Source organism: Rattus norvegicus, chromosome X (genome assembly GCF_036323735.1).
Source record: "Rattus norvegicus strain BN/NHsdMcwi chromosome X, GRCr8, whole genome shotgun sequence".
Taxonomy (NCBI): domain Eukaryota; kingdom Metazoa; phylum Chordata; class Mammalia; order Rodentia; family Muridae; genus Rattus; species Rattus norvegicus.
In genome coordinates this window covers 51,991,413-52,013,020 of record NC_086039.1, presented here as the reverse complement: position 1 = coordinate 52,013,020, position 21,608 = coordinate 51,991,413, and the positions used below count along the sequence as shown (strand labels likewise).

General features: G+C 32.2%; 1 protein-coding gene across 11 annotated transcripts in view; it reads right to left on the bottom strand.

Moving 5' to 3' along the window:
• Positions 1-21,608, bottom strand: part of Dmd (dystrophin) — a 2,367,748-nt gene that overhangs the window by 1,424,825 nt on the left and 921,315 nt on the right. For all 11 annotated transcript variants that reach the window (XM_063279795.1, XM_063279798.1, XM_063279800.1 and 8 more), the window contains 3 exons: positions 16,635-16,722; positions 7,919-8,160; positions 1,684-1,864 (listed from right to left, as the gene is read on the bottom strand). In XM_063279795.1, the coding sequence (XP_063135865.1) occupies positions 1,684-1,864; positions 7,919-8,160; positions 16,635-16,722 (511 nt within the window). The remainder of the gene's footprint in view (positions 1-1,683; positions 1,865-7,918; positions 8,161-16,634; positions 16,723-21,608) is intronic.

Here is a 21,608-nt window from a genome sequence, read left to right as displayed (position 1 = left end):
TTGGTCAAATTCCCTAGTTTTTGTTCCTCTCAAAACCCTTTCTCTATTTTAGTGCATAGAGAGGACTTGTTTATTTTACAGTTCATGTTCAAAAGACATCTCTCCAGGATCATATTTCTTAACTCTTGTATTAACACAACCTTTTGATAGTATTATTCAGATAAAATTTTAATGATCTATTTTTAAAGTTTTGGAAAGACATAACTACTTTTCTTTGTTTTTAAGTACTTAATGCTGAGTATCTCTGTAGCACAATCCATTATTTTCTAAATCTATTAATTTGCAAATGAATCAAGATTAATGATTTATTTGTAGTCATCAGTGATTATTTCATTGTTAGGGGATAGTAAACATCTAAACACTTAAATTAACAAAATTTATGTTTTTGTTTTGTATACTTTTCTTTTATAATATATTCATTTGACATTTGATTCAATAGTTATTGAGCAATCAAGTTTTCCAAAACGGTAGGCAAAAATATAAGAAATACTCTTATACATATAGTTGTGTAGGAAAAGGTGTTTTCCCTCTGCACCTTTGAGTCACACATTTTTATGACTTTTGACACTTTGCCCCCTAGTTTCTTCCAAGGACACAGTAGGCTGCAACTCAGGTATGGGAAGACAACTTGGGAAAGTTTTACAGATAATTTTCATGTGTACACCAATGGTTATATATAATATGCACGATAATTATATGAATGAATACGAAAACAAAATAAATAAAAATATTTACTTTGTAGTAACATAAAATATCAGCTATCAATATGACTATGCCAGAATCCTTTCAATTTAAGATTGAACCCAATAGACATATGAGAATTAAAATATCTTTCCAGTTAGTTAAGAAGTTTGGATATAGAATGTTCATTCCAATTATTTTTTCTTAAAGGAAGTTTATGTATTTCATGAAAAAATAAAACATAGTGATACTAAGATGAATAATGAACTAGGGCATTAAAAATATAAATATCTTTCTCACTTGGGAGTTTGGAAGCTCAGCAGCAAATATGTTGCAATCCACTAGAGGGAGCTGATATCATTTTAAAGTTTTATTGACTGATTTCCTAAGAGAAAAATAAACCCTCCAGTAAAACTATTTTACAAAGTAGAAGAAAAAGAAATGCATAATGTAAACTTAATTTTTTCAATCAAAAAAGAGCTAGAAAAGCTAGCAAGTCTTTATTCATATCCAAATACTCTGGAAATATTTTAAAGCACGTTCTTTTAAATATTTACAAAGGCAATCAGGAAGAAAATGCATACATTATTGCTATACTTCATCTTCTATTTCATTGAGAAAAAATAAAGAGAACTTATATAATTACTGAGTTATAAAATTAAAATATAGCTCAGTGGATAATTTGTCCTTTCCTAAGGTTCAGTTCCCTCAGTGTTGTGCTTCTCAGAGGAATTGACAGAGCGTCAAAAGATGCCTATACAAATATCTCCACCTATACAAAATGAAATCTTGTGGAAGTTTACTGAAGTGCTCATTTCTTTTTTAACAATGACAAAAACTCCTGATACTGGAATTCATAATCCCCCAAGGAGAAGTTATACCTGTACACAATATGCTTTATTTGCTTTTATCCAAAGTATGAGAATATTGAAGGAGGAAGAAAAGACACATTTTCTTGTACAACATGAGTACAAGATAGTTTTTAAAAGTATTTTTACTTACTTGTCTGTAGCTCTTTCTCTCTGGCCCGCACACCATCAAAGACGTAGTTAAAATGATTAGTAAAGGCCACAAAGTCTGCATCCAGAAACATTGGCCCCTGTCCCTTTTCTTTCAGCGTTAGGCTCTGAATTTTTAATCGCTCAATTTGAGGCTGAAGAGCTGACAGCCTGTTGACTTCATCCTGCATCATAATTCAGAGTAATACAAATATATAACTTTTAAACTTTGCATACACTATATTTTCGCAAGGAAAGTTGTTCATAGCCAGCGGTAGAAGATCAGGTAAATGTCCTTAATAGAGAAGATGCACCTATTGCTCCAGAGACTGGAGGCCCCAGGTAATGAGGTGGTATGGTGTGGTGGGGGGTTTGGGGGCTAGTGACATCCTCTTGGAAATTCAAGGGAGTAAGGGGGAGGAGGTATGGAATGTGGAAGATTCAGAGGGTGGACCAAGACTGGGATAAAATCTGGAGTGTAAAAAAAATATTAAATAAAATTAAAAAAGAAACATCCTTAATAACACTACTGAAATGCAAATCATCAATTTAATAATACCACAGTTCTTTGCTCATTTTGGATCACCATATGTGATATACTTTAATTTCAGAATATTATCATTTAGACTATTAAAGCACACAGATTTTCACCATTTTATTATTGACCAAAATTCTTAACAAAAATCGAATTAAAATGTTTGTCTTTAATCCTTTTGTTCTTTGAAACTGTCTTTAAATTCTAATATCTTTGAATGGATAGTATTTTTTCTATTCATATTTGTAAAATATAAATGATATACACTTAATATTCTATATGAATTTACAAATCTCTATACAATATAGATTATCTATGCCTATTCAATATATATATATATATATATGATTTTATCTATCATTTCTCCATTTATCAGGCCACATTTCTTCTTCTGACTAGTCAATTACTACCCTTTTAATTAGGCACTGTTCCTGTTTTCCACTCTCCTGTTATAAATAACATTCACACCATAGAATCTATGTTCAATATCAATTTTACACTGTTTTGAATGACAAATTCATATTTACAATGCTCTGAAGTGCACCATAGTACTCTCTATCTCCATGGGGTTCTAAGAAACTGAAATGTGGGTAGTTTAAATTTAGGTACATTAATGAGATGAAAATGAACACTAAATTTTGAATGCAGAACATGAAATATTTATAATATAAACTACCACTTCAGTACTGTTTAAACCTTGCAATGATAGTTTGACTAATAAGGCTACATAAAACACACTAACAAATTTTCTTTTTCAGTTTCCTTTTGTATTTTCATTGTGTCCTATTGTTTGACAATTTCACATAAGCCCTGAATAAAGCTTAATGTTTTTGCTCATCATTCCCACCTTTCACTCCTCTACTTCTTAGGTTGCTAGGTTTTTAGAATTGTTCTTTTAACAAATCCCCCTCCTAAGTCTTCTTTTTATATATTAGCCAGGAGTTTAAGTTTTTCCACCAGAGTTGGTGTGGAATATTATTTAAGTAAATTATCAGCGCCTACACCCCTGAATAAAATGACACCACATCCCAGAAAAAATATCAACGGCCAAATAGACTTCAAAAAAGGCTTCTACCACAATGACTTCCTCTTTTTATGAATAAATATTGACTATTATTTATTATTCAAATTACTTATACCACTTGAATTTAGAATGTATATGGTATTTTTCAGTAATATTGCTTGTTAGATGATTATTTACTTGTACCGTAACAAATACTCTTAAATTCTCCTTTTTAGTGTATTATTACCATGCTTGCTTACTTGTAATTCATATCTATGCTAACTTTCTAAAAGTACTTACGTTTATCTAGTACTTAATATGCAAAAGTCATGATAATTAAAATTAAAAATGAGATCATATGTTAATTAGATGGAGAGAAAAATTTTAAAATTATAGCAATTAAGAACTAAATTTAAATATGAGCTTAGTGGAAATCAGACTAAAATGGAAAAATAAATTGTTGATTTTTGGATATATGAATGCTGATTTGGAGAATCCTGTTTTATGAGTATTGATTTGAGGTATGTTACAAATTCTTTCCTAGGGGCAAAAATATAAATGGGTGCAATGTTTTTTATATGCTCAGCCCAGCAAATGGCACTATTAGAAGGTATGTTCTAGTTGGAGTAGGTGTGTAACTGTAGGTGTGACCTTTAGGACTCTCACCCTAGCTTCCTGGAAACCAATAGTCTTCTAGCAGCCTTCCAATGAAGATGCAAAACTCTCAGCTCTTCCTGTGCCATGCCTGATTGGATGCTACCATGCTCCTGCCTTGGTACTGGACTGAACTTCTGAACCTGTAAGCCAGGCCCTATTAAATGTTGTCCTTATAAATCGCCTTGTCCATGGTGTCTGTTCACATCAGGAAAACCCCAACTAACAGAAATGTTGATACCATGCACTGGGCTGCTGTCATAGGCCTTTCATTCTTTTGTTTAGGCAATGTTATTTACTTCTGATTTCAGAATATATAATGAGAAGTTGCTACTGACAATTGGCTTTAGATTTTGAATTTTGAAGATATAATGCTCATTTCAAAATAAACTATTCAACTTAGAAAACTAGTCAACAATTATCCATTGTTTACAGAAAGGGACATGGTGTCCTTAGTCCCATAGAACAAAACATCATCCATGAATATGTATCTGATGTTAAAATTCTGTACATTAAATAAATATAAGACTTAATAGGTTATTCATTCAAGCAATGTAAATATAGTTCTTACAAATCTGAGAAGGATTTCTTGCTTCTGTTACATTGGAGAATGAGCTACATTTATATTCTAATATTTTAAAAGATTCCAAGGAAATAATGAAATGAACTCAAAAAGAAATGTGGGAGAAGACAGGGGGGATGTACAGAGGGTCAGGAAATTGAAAAGAGGAGTGTAGCAGTGGAGGATAGGGAACTGGGGGTATCCATGATAAAGTCCCAGATGCCAGGAAAGCAAGTGGCTCCCAGGACCCAACATTGATAAAATTATCTGAAATGCCCAGGAAAGGAGAGAACAAACCTATAGAGACCATTTCCAGAGGTTAGTCATGGACCCTGTTTGAGGGATAGGGCCACCCACCTATCTCAAAAAATTTAACCCAGAATCGTTCCTTTCTAAGGGAAATAGGGGACAAAGAGTGGAGCAGAGGCTGAAGGAAAGGCCATCCAGAGACTGCTCCATCTAGGGATCCATCCCATATGCAGCCACCAAACCCAGACACTATTGCTGATGCCAAGAAGTGCTTCCTGACAGAAGCCTGGTATAGCTGTCTTTGAAAGGCATGGCCAGAGCCTTATTGCTACAGATGAAGATGCTTGCAGCTAAGTATCCGACTGAGCACTAAGTATCCGACTGAGCACGGGGACCTCAATGGAGGAGTTAGGGGAAGGACTGAAGGAGATGAATGCGTTTTCAACCCCATAAGAAGAAAAACAGTATCAACCAACCAGACACCCCAGAGCTTCCATGGACTAAATCACCAACCAAAGAGTACACATGGAGGGATCCATGGCTTCAATCGCATATTGCAGCAAAGGACTGCCTTGTCTGGCATCAATGGGAGAGGATCCCACTGGTCCGGAGGGGGCTCAATGCCCCAGAGTAGGGAAATTTTAGGGCAATGAAATTGGAGTGAGTGGATGGGTGGGAATGCAATAGGGAGTTTTTGGAGGGGAAAACAGGAAGGGGGATAGCATTTGAAATGTAAATAAATAAAACAACCAGTTAAAAAAATTAAAAATTGAGTACCAAACACCAGTACGATTTTACTACTATAATCTTAGTTCACCAGTGAATAAAAGTCTGTGATTTCCTTTTGTGAGTTTGATTAAGATACGGTCATTTCTCTCAGTTCCCTGTTCTTTTGTCCAGTAAGTTTGCCTTGACACATCTGTTTCATGCCTGACCCAATCACCCGAATACTCTCAGTATATCATAGTGCTTCTTTAACATGTGTATTCTCTCTTTCTCCATGTTTCTGGTTTCTGACGACACCATTCTTTTATTTAACGTCAAGTCATTCTAAATATACAGTGTAAATGCTCCTCTATTAAGGAAGCTGCCTATAGTTTTCTGTGGATATCATCTTCTTCTTTTAGATGTTATCCAAACTTGTATATAGCCTTTGTCCCATGGTAGTTTTTACATTATTTTATTTAATCATTTGTCTAGTATCTATTTAGTATCTAGTCCACTATTTTGGATAAATATGAAACCAGGGCAAATGATATTCCCACCCTATATTTTCCAGATTTTAATGTTCGGTACTTAATTGTGGTCCCTCAAAATACATATATTGATGCCTTAACACTATACTTAGAAAAGGGAATTTGAGGAGACAATAAAATTTACAGCATTTAAGTTATCAAAGAAGAGTCCTACTCTCATAGGGCTGGTTGCTTTACAAAATGAAGGAACTGTCTCTCTTACTCTTCCACTATGCCCATGTACATGAACTGGAAAATGTCCCGAGCATACCTGCCTGGTGAGTAGGCAGTCACCTACACAGCATTGACCAGAGATGAATCCTGACAGAAGTTAGTCTTACAATTTCAATCTTCCAGAACTATGTGAAAATATTTCCATTGTTTATCCAATCCAGTCTGTGTTACTTGTTCTATCAGCAAGTTACTTCATGTACACAATATCACTCTTAGTCACATTAAAGATAACTATTATAAAACGTCACATATAAGTATATATTATAATAGTTTGTTCTTACATCTGATTTTATGAGGAGAGTAAGGTGATACTACCATTCTATATTGGTTAAAACAGGATTTCCTCACATTCTAAGTGCTTTCTTCAAATGAAATAAAACTCCTTCTTTTACACAGTGATTACATTACCATGCCTGTCTTCATCATGATTTTGTAGAAAAAATACTGCATGCGAACTATATCTTAGATAAATGGGTAAATAGGCTGTAGGCTCTATTATTTAGATTCAAATATTTAAACATAAAAATTCTACAATTTATATGTTTACTTATTAATACAAAGATGATTTTTATGGAATTCCTTGTGTAAAACTATAGTTTTGAGTGTCTTTACTTCCTAGTAAATTTACAGAAATTAATAAAAATATTAAATCAATTTGTGCCAGAACTTATTTACATTTCACAGTAACATTTGAGTTTAGTGTTTTTTGAGACAAGCATTGTCATCTGTCCATCTACAGCTAGCCTTCATTTAAACCATTCTTGTGAAAAACACGTAGATTAATCTCTTTATACTAATTATAGACATCTCTGTCCCTCTTTCAATGTTTGTCCATGAAATCTTTTAACTTAGCCTCTAATCAAGTTCTTATTTTTTCATGAATAGTGCGCTGTTCATACTAAGGACTGGAGAAGACCACGTTCTTTTCATAATTATTAATTCATTTTCATAAATTGAATATGAGCTCTTTTATTATCTTACTTGGACCCTTTAGTGCCACTTCCACTTTGTTTGCATTCTCTCTTCTCATGACCCAGGAGATTTTCAGATCATATCTTCTTATTCTTTGCCTCCTAATTAAGTCTAGTCCGTAGGGAGCCATGCCCAGATTCTTTAAGGCAGGGAGGATGATAAAATTGCTTGTTTATTTTTCTTGCTCTATTTCCATGCAGTCGCCTTCGGCTCACTCTTAAGGCTGCTTTTATTATAAGCCTCTCTCTCTCTCATGTGTTTTCACAATGTCTATACTATTTCTTTCTGGCTTTGGAGAGGGAATAGCTTGGCTTAACTTGGTCTTTCTTTGAGGTTCATCTATAGAGCAAGGACATTAGTAATGTATCTCTTTGTGAAGAAATACTACTCAAAGCTTCTAGTCTTATATGTGCCATTAGTTTTATAGGTTTCTCTTTTATCTCATTGTGCCCCATAAGTATATCTAGCTATTTGTTTTTCTTAGAATTTTTCATCATAAGACTAGGTGCTTCCAATTGAAAAAAGTTTCAGAGCACTGCTAGTCTTTTGTAAGAAACAACTTTCTATACTTATCTCATCCATCTGCAAAACTGACAAAATTACAAAATCATCTCCGGGATCCATCCATACTTATTTAAACTGATTTTTTTTTGCTTAAATTTTGATCTTTACTGTATGCAGCTCAATCACTTGGATTTGAATATCTCATTACTAAACTGTTTGTTATGGCCCTGTTGCAATTTGCCAAGAAGCACCATTTGATTATGCTTCAAGTGGAAAAAGGAAAAGTCTTACCTTACAAATTTTTAACTGGCTTTTAATTGCTGTTGGCTCTGACAGGGTAGTGGGTTGGGTTTTCAACAGGTTTTCAGCAGTAGTTGTCATCTGCTCCAATTGCTGTAGCTGATTATAAAACGTAATGATGTTGTTTTGATACTCCAGCCAGTTAACTCTCTCACTCAGCAATTGGCAGAATTCTGTCCACCGGCTGTTCAGTTGTTCTGAGGCTTGTCTGATACTTTCAGCATTAACACCCTCTACAAAGAAAACCATAAGACATATCCCATGAAGCCACGTTTGAAAAGACATGCTCTGGAAACCAAAGTCTTTATTTAAAAAAGTGTTCAGCATATAATAATTATAAGCAAACTCATTTAAATATTGATGAAGTTTCAAAGGGTCATATCTAATTTGAAACTGGAAATTTTTAGAGATTAATCTTATCAAAGAACATAAATGTCCTTAAATAACAAATAAAAAGATAAACAGAATAGGAGAAAATATTCAGAGAAAGGAAAAGTGAACAAAGTTTTGATGAAGATTGCTCATGGATAAATGACCATTTAGATAATTGCAAATAAATTTAAAAATGTATATTATTAATAATATACATTGTAAGACTAACTTTTAGTTTCATTTTAAAACCGATTTTAGGATTAGTTGGAATACTGTTTGTATGTTTTTTTAAATATATCTAAAAGTAATTGTTCCCTTTTTATTCTGCAATTTCTCAAAAATTATAGGACTATTCCCTGGTTCATGATATAAAGTAAGCATTTGGAAAATAAACAGCTTTCTGAAAATATTTTCATTTACAAGTGTTGAAATTTATCTACAGCTTTCAAATGGAAGCACAAGGACACATTTCATTCTGTCTGTCTGTCTGTATGTATGTATGTATTCTATGTAAGAGAATACAATTATCTTTTAGATATGTATTAGACATTAGAAAATACATGATTTCTTAATTGTCTGGCAATGTGACATATGACTAAGTCAATTCATGTACATGCTGTAGAGCAAGCGAGTTTAGCAACATCACATGTCACTAGCTAAAGTACTCAAGAGATTATGAATTTATTTCACAAGAATAAGATTTTTGTAGATACACTAGTTTAGATAAACTCCCTTATTAAATTGTATCATATAAAGAAAACATTGATTAAACCTGATATGATGCAGTTTTAAAAATAATCGTTGGCACTCATAGTTATTTTGAAACACTCAGTAGTGGGAGATGTCCTATTCCAGCATTGATGCACAGCAATCCCAGAGAACAAAAGCTGTGTGCCTTTAAATACATGAGGAACAAATTGATTTAAAGGAAGACCAAGTTGCTTAAGATAAATTAATTTTTGTGCATGTTTACTTAAATTCAAATAAGAATTAAGGAGAGCAAAGTGGATAAAAAATATCTAGTATATACATAAAGCAAATATAAAGCCTGTTGTGGATTTAGCTTATATAATACTCCCCCTTTATGCTTCTGAAAGATGAAAAGTATGGAAAAAATCTATGGAATTCTATACCTTTATTATTTCATCTTCTTTTACTTTTCTCTGATAACGTCTTCTAATTTTTGATTTGTTAATAACCATACTATTCCATAAAGCAAGACAATAGCTTTGAAACATGAATCCAACCTTAGGAAATTCAAAGTATGATACCCCACAGGATGACATCAGAAAAAATGCATCATTTTTAAACACCACTGGCAAAATTCCTTTGCTTTGTGTCTGGCTAATATATTTTAAATAGAAATAATGGGTAGAAAATATTAAAAGCAATAGATACTTGACTTCCTAAACCTGGCCATGCAAGAAACTCATGGCTTCCTATGATTAAATTTTCTTGTAATTCCCTGAATATTTAAGGATACTGTCAATTATATTGAGATATATGAAGATTATTGTTTTTGTGGTTGAGAATTCTAGAAGCATATATTTTTGGGTTAGCATTACATAACTTTAGTAGTAACAAGCTTGTTTGTTATAAATTATCAGAGACAAGAATCAAAAATTTCAACCACATAATTACTCACTTTGAGAAAATGTATCAATAAAATATCTCTATCAACTTAGCAGACAAGGTATAATTTTAAAATGCATTGAAGAAAATATACAGATTATATTATTTAATACCTCAAGATCATGCTATAGTCCAAATGATCATATATTTCAGAAAATATCATCAAATATTGATTTTTCATAAGTACTTTTAAGGAAGTTCAAGATTAGTGTAAAATCAATACAAAGACATTAAGAAGGCAATGAGCAATGCTACAACAAAATAAAGATATTTTGGTGTTCTAACCTTTATTGTGTTACATTTAATTAAACGTGTAGATAAACTAGGGAGATTTAAGTCTCTCTGCTCCTGAGAAAGATCACCCTTATAAAAAGCCTTAAAAATTTCAGATCACAAATTAATTTTCTCTATGGCTGATATATCATACTTTTCCAAAGTGATAAAGCATACCACAAAGTATCTCCAAAAGATTTTGCAGTATCTGTTAAAAGCAAAGGGATATTTTTAATGAATTATATAGATAATGGCAGACAACTTCCTGCTGTGAAACAAATAGGGTATAATGATAGATGTATCTCTAAAGGGAATTAAAGATGGAATTGCCAAGAAGCACTTGCAGACAAGAGCCTGGTATGGCTGTTCCCTGAGAGGTTCTACCAGCAGCTGACCAATACAGAGGCAGATGTTCACAGTCAACCATTGGACTGAGCACAGGGACCCCAATGGAGGAGCTGAAGGGGATTGTAACCCCATAGGAAGAATAATATCGACTAATTGGACCACACAGAGCTCCCAGAGACTAAACCACCAACCAAAATATATACATGAAGGGAGCCACATTTCCAGATGCATATGGAGTCACATATCTGACAGCAATGGGAGGGGAGGTCCTTGGTCCTGTGGAGGCTTGATGCCCCCAGTGGAGAGATGTGAGAATAGTAAATTGAGAGTGTGTGAGTGGGTGGAGGGGTGCCCTCGAGGAGGCAAAAGGGAGGGGGGAGAGCGTGGATGTGGTAGATTTGTGGAGGGGAAACCAGGAAGGGAGATATCAGTTGAAATGTAAATGAATAAAATGATTTGTAAAAAAAATAGATAAAAAAATAAAGGGAATGAAAACAAATGTGAAAAGTAAATTTTTACAAGTCTTCAACACTGTAAATTTTACAGTATTTGTTTTATTAGGTGTTTTATAACTGAATACATAAAATTAAATTATAATAACTAATTTAGACATATTTGGGTTCAAACTCAGTGTTCCTCTATACATAGGTAATCCCACTGGTTATCATATATCTCATCCATGACAGGAAGATAGTAATAAGATGAACTCACTGAGAGTTGAGGCTTACACATATATATTCCTCGATGTCTTACAAATCTTAAACATTTACTAAATATAAGCAGTGTTAGTATGTGAAGTATAGTAAAAGTCTAATAAATAAGTATATATTAGTTCTCTCCTTTTAGAAAAAAGAGAACTCTTTAAATGACTTAAATAGAATATTTATGAAAGCTGGAATACTTAAATAAAAATTAGTTTTACATAGAAAATTTTTAATGTTTTATAAATGTTTCAGATATGACAAGTGATATGTTAATAAAATTTAGTTTTAGGCCATTGCAATATAACATCATATATTTGTAATGAAATTTCTGGAAAAAGATACAGCGTAGACAACAGAGAATTATAGCCTTATAATTTATATGGAAACATTTTATAAGTGACTATGTTTGCTGTTCAACTTTTGTATGTATTACCCATCCTTCTAAACTGTAAAGTCTTTAGGAAACATGTTGTACTGACAGCTTCTTTTATAGTTCTCAGCATATAGTTGAAATAATCTATGTGTTAAGCTTTCCACACTAAATCAATATTTTGCTTATATGAAGACAAACATTAAGAGAGTGATAGGTAGAGGAGTAAAAAAATATCTTACAAAAATAATCGCATAGTGTCTTATGTTGTATTTGCTTGAATATGTGTGAACCAAGGACACAAAACAATGCTAGAAATGTCATTAAACATATTGAATTAATTGACTATATATACATATATAATATATATTTTTTCTGGTGAAAAATTAACTTATGTCTGGGAAACTATCAATTTTTTCCATAAGTGTTTGCCCATGAATTTCTTTACTATACTATTTATGAGTATGCATTTCATATGACTGCTATTCTTTGCTCAACTGAAATTTTTAAGTTTTATGACACATTTTTATTGTAAATATTTGCAAAATTTAAGTATCAATCATCTGAGCATCTGCTTTACTTATTTTTTGTTATCTATTTAAGAATACAAACACTGACTCACCAGGCATTATGAACAGTATTTATGAAAACCATTTTGTAGCAGCACATTACATTCTCAGGGATAATGGATCATAATCTATTCACATCTCATATTCTAAACAACCCCTGAAATAGTCTATGAATAAATGGATTGCACCCAGAGGAAAAGGATCATTACTTGAAGTGCATCCATTAATTTTATTACTTGTGTACAGTGCATAACAGACTGCTAGAATAATTGTAATTATGCATCACCTTCCATGCAAGTACTTCAGAATTGATACCTAAAGTGAAGTATTCCTCATCAGGTATATTCATCTTCAACAATGACGCATGGGTAAAATAATGGGAACAGAGTTTATTAGTGTTTTTTTTTAATTGCGAGAATATCTAGGATAAAATGTACACTTCTTAATAACTTCCTATTTACTTGTGTTTTAACTGAGGGACACTCCAGAACATTTAGCATCCAATAGAGTAACAATATGCAATTTCTATGCATCCAGTATTTATGCTAAATGCAGATACAAAACTCTGGAAGCTTCTGAAACCATTTTAACCAGGTTACATAACTGTTGAGCAACCTTTACAAAAATACCTTTTTCAGAGTTTATACTACTTAGTACTTCTAGTAAAACGGAGAAAATTTTCTAACATACTCCATTCCTTTGTTTTCTGTTTTGAATGGCAGAAATGTAGGAGACAATATTGTATGTCTAGGCATATTTGTTTCTGCTAGCAATAGCCCTCGAGAGCAGTAGCTCTCCCAGAAATATATGCATAAGCACAGAAGATCTACTTCTTAAAGTACAAAGCTAATCCATAAAAATGCATTTATCAATTTTCAGGATGTAAACTCCATGTAGAGCTTTAGTGCTACGTAGCAAGGATGGAAAATGTAAATGATATTGCCCAGAACTACAGAAGGACAAGACAAGAAGAATTATGTACTTTTGCGTAAAGCTAGACTTACAGGATTACCATTCAGAGTATCAATCATATGTGATATGGGAGTTTATCAACAAGATGAGTCAGAACAACTACAATCCAAACCAACTTACACATCTGCCCAAAAGCATTTGCATACATGCGAATAAGTTCATGCACATAAATATATTTAAGCTATAAAGGTAAATGTAAAATTTCTTAGTGACTTGGATAATATATATGAGAGAAGCACCTGTCTAAGTCTTACCATTTTCTTCAGTTTAATTATAGTTCTGCGAATAGTTTCTATTAGATATTAGGTTAAACACTAATCTATTACTCAGGGCATGAATATTTTTAGGTGTTCTTTTGTTAAAGTATACTAACAATTATTAATTTTATTTATGCATTTCCTTAATGTGATTGTCTTAAGGTTGCTAATCACCACCAGAAAATTAATTTAGCAACTGAAATGGAAGTATCATTTACTACAGAAAATACTGTTAGCTATTGTATTATGATAATAACCCCCATGAAAATTTTGGGGAAAGTATTCCATAGTTCATAAATTCATAAATGATTTAGAAAGATGCAAGCACCTTTAAAATATGTCAACATTCTATGCGAATTTTCAGAAACATGATTTTATAGGGAATACCATATATATTGTCTGCCACTGCCACTGTAATATTGACCATACAAGGCCACTTATATTCTTGTCAATTGTATTAGTATAATCATAAATAAATGCCCAGGAGTGAGTTGACTTCAACTTGAGGACAATATTGGTGAGTAAAAAGAATAATCATTTATCTGAAATAAATTAGAGTGATTTAGCTCTCATTGACTTTTCTATAAATAAAGTGGCAAAAGTATACAAGTCTTATATACAAGAAAGATGCTTTTGGATATTTTAAAATTGTTATAAAAGAAAGTATTGGAAATTTGGTTTACACAAAGAATAATTCCATGTTCAGTTTTATGAGGCATACCCTTGGCTCTTTATTATAGGAACGTCTAAAAATTGGAAGATGAATCCTTCTATGTTACACTTAGACAAGTTCTTAGGCAGTCATTTTATTTCTGACTTATTTTATAACTTTCATAATTCATAAAGTATTCTCCATGTAATTTATTAAAGATAAAAGAGAATAAATAGAGTAAATTATGTGAATATTTTTTTAGAAATGATGTAAATAATTTGATTAATAAGACAGTAGAAAAATAGGTACAGTAAATGCCTATCCTAAATGGCCTAAAACTACTCAAAATAACCTTAACCATATCTTCACTGACAGACAATTGAGTAGCCTAAATTTTGATTAATGTAAACAAGAAAAATTTAAATTACACTCCTAATATTCCATTGATATTTGGTAATTATCTCAGGTAATACTTTCATTCAGAAGCAATATTTTCTATCAATGCCATTTCCCAACTACTTTAAATGTGCTCTGCAACACATAATTTAATCCGTTAATTATTATTTATTAAGGGCATCCTATACGTCCTAATTTTTTCTTACTCATTCAGAAATTCTGATGTAAGTATCTAGAAAAATGATTTTAATATTTATCGTTAATATTTCATTTCTATGTCTCAGTAAACAAACATTAATGTATTTCCATTGGACAACCAAAGTGCAGATGCTTCAGTCCTTCTTAAAGAGGGGAACAAAAATATTCATAGGAGGGAATATGGAGACAAAGTGTATAGCAGAGACTGAAGGAATGGCCATTCAGAGACTGCCCCACATGGGGATCCTGCCCATATATATAGAGGCACCAAACCTAGACAATATTGATGAAGCCAAGAAGTGCATGCTGACAGGAGTCTGATATAGCTGTCTCCTGAGAGGGTCAGCAAGAGGCAAATGTTAGCAGCAAACCATTAAACTGAGAACGGGGTTCCAGTTGGATGAGTTAGCGAAAGTATTGAAGGAGCTGAAGGGACTTGCAACCCAATAAGAACAACAATAGCAACGAACTAGAGCTCCCAGGGACTAACCCACTACTCAAAGAATACACATGGACAGACCCATGGCTTCAGCAGCATAGCAGAGGATGGCCTTGTTGGTCACCAATGGGAGGAGAAGACCTTGGTCCTGCCAAGGCTGGACCCCCAGTGTAGGGAAATGTCAGGGTGAGGAGGAGGAAAGGAGGGGTGATGTTTGGTGTGGGGGAAAACCCTTATAGAAGAAGGGGAGGGGATGGGACAGGTGGCTTATGGATGGGAAATCGGGAAGTGGAATAACATTTGAAATGTAAATAAAATGTATCTAATTAAAAAAAGTAAGAAGAAGAGGAATTAAAGAAGACAACCCCCCCCAAATTAAATACAGTACATATTTATATAAGATATCCCTGTTATATAAGAGGCCTGTTTGTTATTTTATTACAGATTTTAAACATTCGAAGCTGAAATTTTAAAACGGCATACTTAAATGCAAATGTAGTTTTTAGAGAATTTTATAGAGTGATTATAAGGCTATTTGGATAATGCAATTTTATTTGACTGAATGGGCTATTAAAATCATCCTTTAAAATCACCAAACACATAGCAACAAAATATCGTATGAATATTTTCTATGGTTTAATGTATTAATTGATTTAGCAAATTCTTAACTGGCTTCCTGCTTTTATTTTTAACTAAACACAGGTTTGAGTCTCATTAAAAGATGAAAATGAAATGATTTTCTATGAAGACAATTGAAATTATTAGTTCCCAGACAACAATTAAGGCTAAAATAATTTATATACAAAATTTATGAAGGCAGTTTTTCAAAAATGCTGACATGTACAGAAAAAATATCCAAAAGTAAAAACAAACTTATCTTGAAATTGCATTGTTTGTGATTTTTATAAAGTTACTTGTATTTAGAAGTGGACACAAATTTAGAACACACAATTCAGAAAAAATTATCCACATGAACTTACAATATTCTACACAGATAGATTTTTAAGTATTATTAGCAATGAATAATTTTAGTTTTAAATATCATAAAAATATAATCCTAATTTGTGTTTTTGCAACAGTTAATTTCTTGGACACATTTTTTAATATGATGAAGTAAGACACAAAACATAACAAATATTAGTAATATTAGGCCACTAAGGTTTTCATCATTTGTAAAACACATTGATAAAAATTATAGTTACCTTTACTTAATATTATTCAATTATTTCCACAAGTAATTACTTCAGGAAAGCTGAGTTTTTCTTAAACCTACTAAAATAAAATTATCTTTCCAATCGACTTATAAAATATTCTACCACAACTAATTTTTAACCAATTGATTCAAATTGAAATTTCTCCCAACATTTGTTTATAATGAAAGAAAAAAATTACAAAAATACAGACTTCCTTTAACTTAAAATTGTATTGAAGTAGTACTTGTCTTATACGATTCAGCTGATAAATATGAACTTATGTGCTTATCAAATCCCTAAGAAGATTATTTAAGTCAACTACATGTAATTACCATTCACCATCTGTTCCACCAGGGCCTGAGCTGATCTGCTGGCATCTTGCAGTTTTCTGAACTTCTCGGCTTTTTCTCGTGCTATGGCCTGAAGCATGAGAGCAAAGGTGAACATTTCAGCACAGCAACTCAGAGTCTACACAGTAATTGTAACTGTAACCTGATTTTTCATTTCTTATGATACTTCATTCTATCAGCTCATCATGTAAATTTTTAAGATTGTTTTCTCAAAAGTAGTTAATTTTCAAAGTTCTCATTTGTTTTTCCAAACAAAAATCAATGTTCATGTTCTAAGAGCTTTCTGGGATGACAACTGTTTGCTGAAAATTCCTAACCAGAAATAACCTTTTGAACAATACATATAAAGCAGTGCGAATTAACAAAACTAGTACCTATCAGCTTACTTCTAGTGACTATGTAGGTATGAAAACTTTAGAAACAAGGAATTCAAGCTGTATACTATGATTGCTGTAAAAATGTTAGCTGTGGCTGTGAGATAACACAGCAAGTGAAACTGATCATTGCCATCCTAACAGTCTGAGTTCAATAAGCAGGACTCTCAAGGAAGAATTCCTATAAGTTATTCTTTGCAAGATGTTCTCTGACTGCAATTCATTCTGTAGTATACTCATACCAATACAGATACACATGCACAAATAATTTTTAAATATGACTGATTTTTAATGTGGCTATAAATGATATTTTATGTCCTCAGCCTACTTATTACAAGAGAAGTAGAGCTAAAGTGCAGTTAACATATTGAACAATCAATGCTTCTGATGTCTATATTTATATCTTAATAAATATATCTGCTATAGAAAGAGATTTTACATGATATTAAGTTATCCTGGTTTGTTTTGCAAATCAAACCTTATTTTTTCTACTTGAATTTAACGAAACATTCCATGATTCAATATTAGAGTGCAATCAGCATGTTGTGTAACTTAGATCTTCTACTATTCTTTTTAGAAGACATGTATTGTAAATGGAAACATTTAATATCTGTATTTTCTATTAAAGTGTCTATTCGCTACACATGATTACTGAGTTGTTGAAAGGTTGCCAGTTACCCAGGAAATTAACTTTAAATTTAATTTAATCTAATGTGATTTAAAGCAATGAACTTAAAAATTTACATATGACTAGTGTCATCTCTAATTGTATCATCTTGGTCTTGTGTCTTCCTGTTGAAAGCAAATGAAGACAGATGAAGATATAAATATAAACAGTTAATAATTTAACAGAAAACACAGTGGAACACTTTTCTAGATCAGAATTTTTGTAGCAAATGATTCAATATATGTAGTATTACTGTAAGTGAATACTGAACTAAAATTCTACCAAGTATATACATTGGCATTATTTAAAGTTTCTATAGCCTAGATGAAAAATATACAGTTTATACAATGTCACCAAGAGCAGCCAGGAGACCCTGTTTTATAACCTCAGTTGCAAGATTTGAAAGTGAAAAGACATGTTTTAATATCTTGGATTTCACTTGAAATTTTCACAACACACAAATTTCATTGTTTTGTGATGCTGTGTTCCCAGGATCCCATTCCAATTAACAGGGAGACTTCTAGGATGCCTTGAAATTCAATTTTATAAAGAGAGAATTGGACAAACATGAAGGGTTCTGACTTGCTAAATGACCTGAGAAGTCCATGAAAATAAAATGGTTACACTAGCATCTCCATAAGGGTAAGATCAAAACTGGAGTTCTAGCATTCAACTTTTCTCATCTGTTTTTTTTTTGTTCAATAATTTGTAATAGCTTATCGGTCTACTGTGCTTACCAGCTTACTGACATATGATTTCCAATAATTCACTACCTTCTTCACTTCATAAGAAATGTTACTCATAATGATTATGTGCTCTGAACACAGTAGGAAGGAGATAATTCTAAAGTAATTACATAATATTAAATACCAATAGCAACAGAAGGGTTTAAATTATTCTTATTTGAATTACAATATAGGAAAATATGAAGTGAAGAAAAAATCCTATGTCTTAATACAGTAAAATGAACAAAGATAATAACAGTGGTTAAGTTGAAGCTCATTAATTTACCTTTCACTTATGGGGTTTATGAGTATTTTTCTCTATGGTTAAGTCGACCTTCTTCTAAATCAGAGTCTGAATTTCAGCACATACAAAACAAAACATATATACAAAACTTGGCTTCCCTAAGAAAACCTATAACCAAAGCAGTGAGGCAGCAAAGATGGGAAGATTGAGAGAGCTTGCTGGTTTCTAGCCTAGTTGAGAAAATCTAAGCTCTATATCCAGGAAAAGATCCTTGCACTGAAGAGACATGGTGGATAGTGAAAGTCATTCAAACATTTACTCTTGCATCCACTTATGCAAACACTTATGTAATACATAAACAAAACACACCCACACAGAGTGACACACACACACACACACGCACACACACACACACACACACACACACACACACACAAAGTGATAGAGTCACACATGCATACATGGAGAATTTTTTATGTTATGATTTATTATCACAGTACTTTTGTATTTGATGAGATTGGTATTTTTTTTGGTTCTTTTTTTCGGAGCTGGGGACTGAACCCAGGGCCTTGCGCTTCCTAGGCAAGCGCTCTACCACTGAGCTAAATCCCCAACCCCTGAGATTGGTATTTTACTTTAAAGTTTTATAAAAATTATATAAAGAAAAGAATTATACAGCCACATACAATTGACATATACATTAACTGTATGTATAATTCCTTTACAAACACCATTAGCATACCCACTTCATTCTGAATGTCTAATAATATGATTAAATATCAATTCTTTCTAGAAATTAAACCTTACGTTAGAAAACTTCAGGAATAATATCTGGGTTTCAAATGTTGTCCTGATAACCATTTTACTCTAATTATTCTTACATAAGTAAAGACAATTATATATCCACAACAAAATAAATAATCTATAGAATGAAAATTATCCATTTCTTACTTTGACAGGGGCAAAAAAAATAAGGCAAAAATGGTTTGTGAAACATCTGAATGTATCAATATTTTCATTCAAACTCAAGTACTTTATACTACCTACAAATTATATTTTATATACATTTTTTCTAACACACTTCACAACATTTGTGTGGAAGAAGAAATTATCATTGTAGCATCCTATTTTGTAGAATTAAGCATCATTAAGACTAAATGACAAATCAAAAAAGACAGAATTTAAAAATATGTAGCCTAAAAGAAGAAACCATTTCTTCTGTTTACAAGTTCAGCACTCTCACATTTTGCTTCTTCAAGGAATATTTCAAGGAAAATTTACCTAATAGGCAGGGGTATACCAGAACATGACTCATAGTAAAAGTGAAAATTTAGTTTATATATAGTGTAGGTATTCTAAAAATTTATGTTATTAATTCATCATGACACTGGAAATTACAGGTAAAAATTATCAGACACAGTTCAATTGCTGGTCCCATTTGCAAGATGCATAGTATCTGGCCAAAAAGCAACTAATGCAACTTATGCATACACACACACACAGACACACACACACACACACACACACACACACACAGACACACACACACACACACACAGACACACACACATATATAAGGCCTACAAACTCAGTTGCTAACACTATTCACAAAATTTTCAACTTTGAGTTCATGTGAGTATTTTTATGTCAAACCATATTAAATGGGAAAATTGAGTAATGAAGGGGAATTTAAATGTAAAGAAAATGACTAGACAATGAAGTGTTCAGTAAACTTCAAATTTAATAGATGCTTGTAGGTGTTTGATCAAGAATAAAGGGTAAGCAATGGATGATAAAGTAACACATATAAACAGATTTGAGTTATTATTCTTTGCTATTTATTTTTTAATCGTATGTTCGTTTTGTTGTTTGCTTTTCTATTTTTTGTTTGTCTTGGTGCATTCTTGCTTAAACTGTTAGAGTTCTTTATATTCGCTTTTTAAATATCTCAATAAAGTAATTCAAACATCTGAACCTCAATGTCTCTATTAACTAATAATAATAAAGATGTTCTTAGCAGACTAAAGAGATTCTTCAGGTAACAGTCTCCAAAACGTGATGATCATTTTTTCCAGTAATATAGTACATTAGTAATTATTACTCTGAGTAAGAAACTGAGATAAAATTAAACAAAACATGATATGTATTCATTTCAATTTAGGATGACTCCAATCATCTTCAAATAGAAGAACCTTGGCACAAGATCTGAGTAAATCCCCTTGTTCATGAGACTATTTAAACAATATTTACATTAGAAGTTTGGGGAAGTGAAAATACATGATTGAAATAAGTTGTCTGGAAAAGTGTAATGAATAAAAAGAAAAAAGTGTTAATAAAGTTTTCTAAGCATTACTGAAATTGATTTCTTATGGGATATGAGTGCATATACTTCCTCAAATACATGAACAATTCTGTTCATGTATTTGTTATCTGTAACTCCTAATATTTTATATTTTACCACCTTTTATTGTCTCAGAGAAACATACTTATAGAACACAGAGTTGGGAAAAGCCCATATCAGACACCAACCAAAACAGTATCTAGAATTAACAATCCTGGAATGGAAACACAGATTTTTTAAGGTATTGTACTTCAAGAAGGAGCATGTTGACCTTCCATTTGCTTAAGTTATGAAGTTAAAAATGGTTTAGAACATAATTAAATGAAACAAGGAGAAAAAGCAAAGTAACCAAATGCCTTACTCAGTCCTATCAAAATTGTCCTGTCTAGGTCGGCTTTTTCTGCCCAGTTATTTCAGGGCATATCTGACTTTCAATTACCAGTTTACTTTTAAGCATAAATTAATCCATTGAATTCCTTTTTCTTCAAGAAAGCAATTATTGGTTTGCTTGGTGGACTAGTAACATGCATTACTTTCCTCTGACACTAAGAGAATCTTCACTTGATGTTATTTCCTGGTTCCTGTCCATCTCCTTGAGCTGTAGC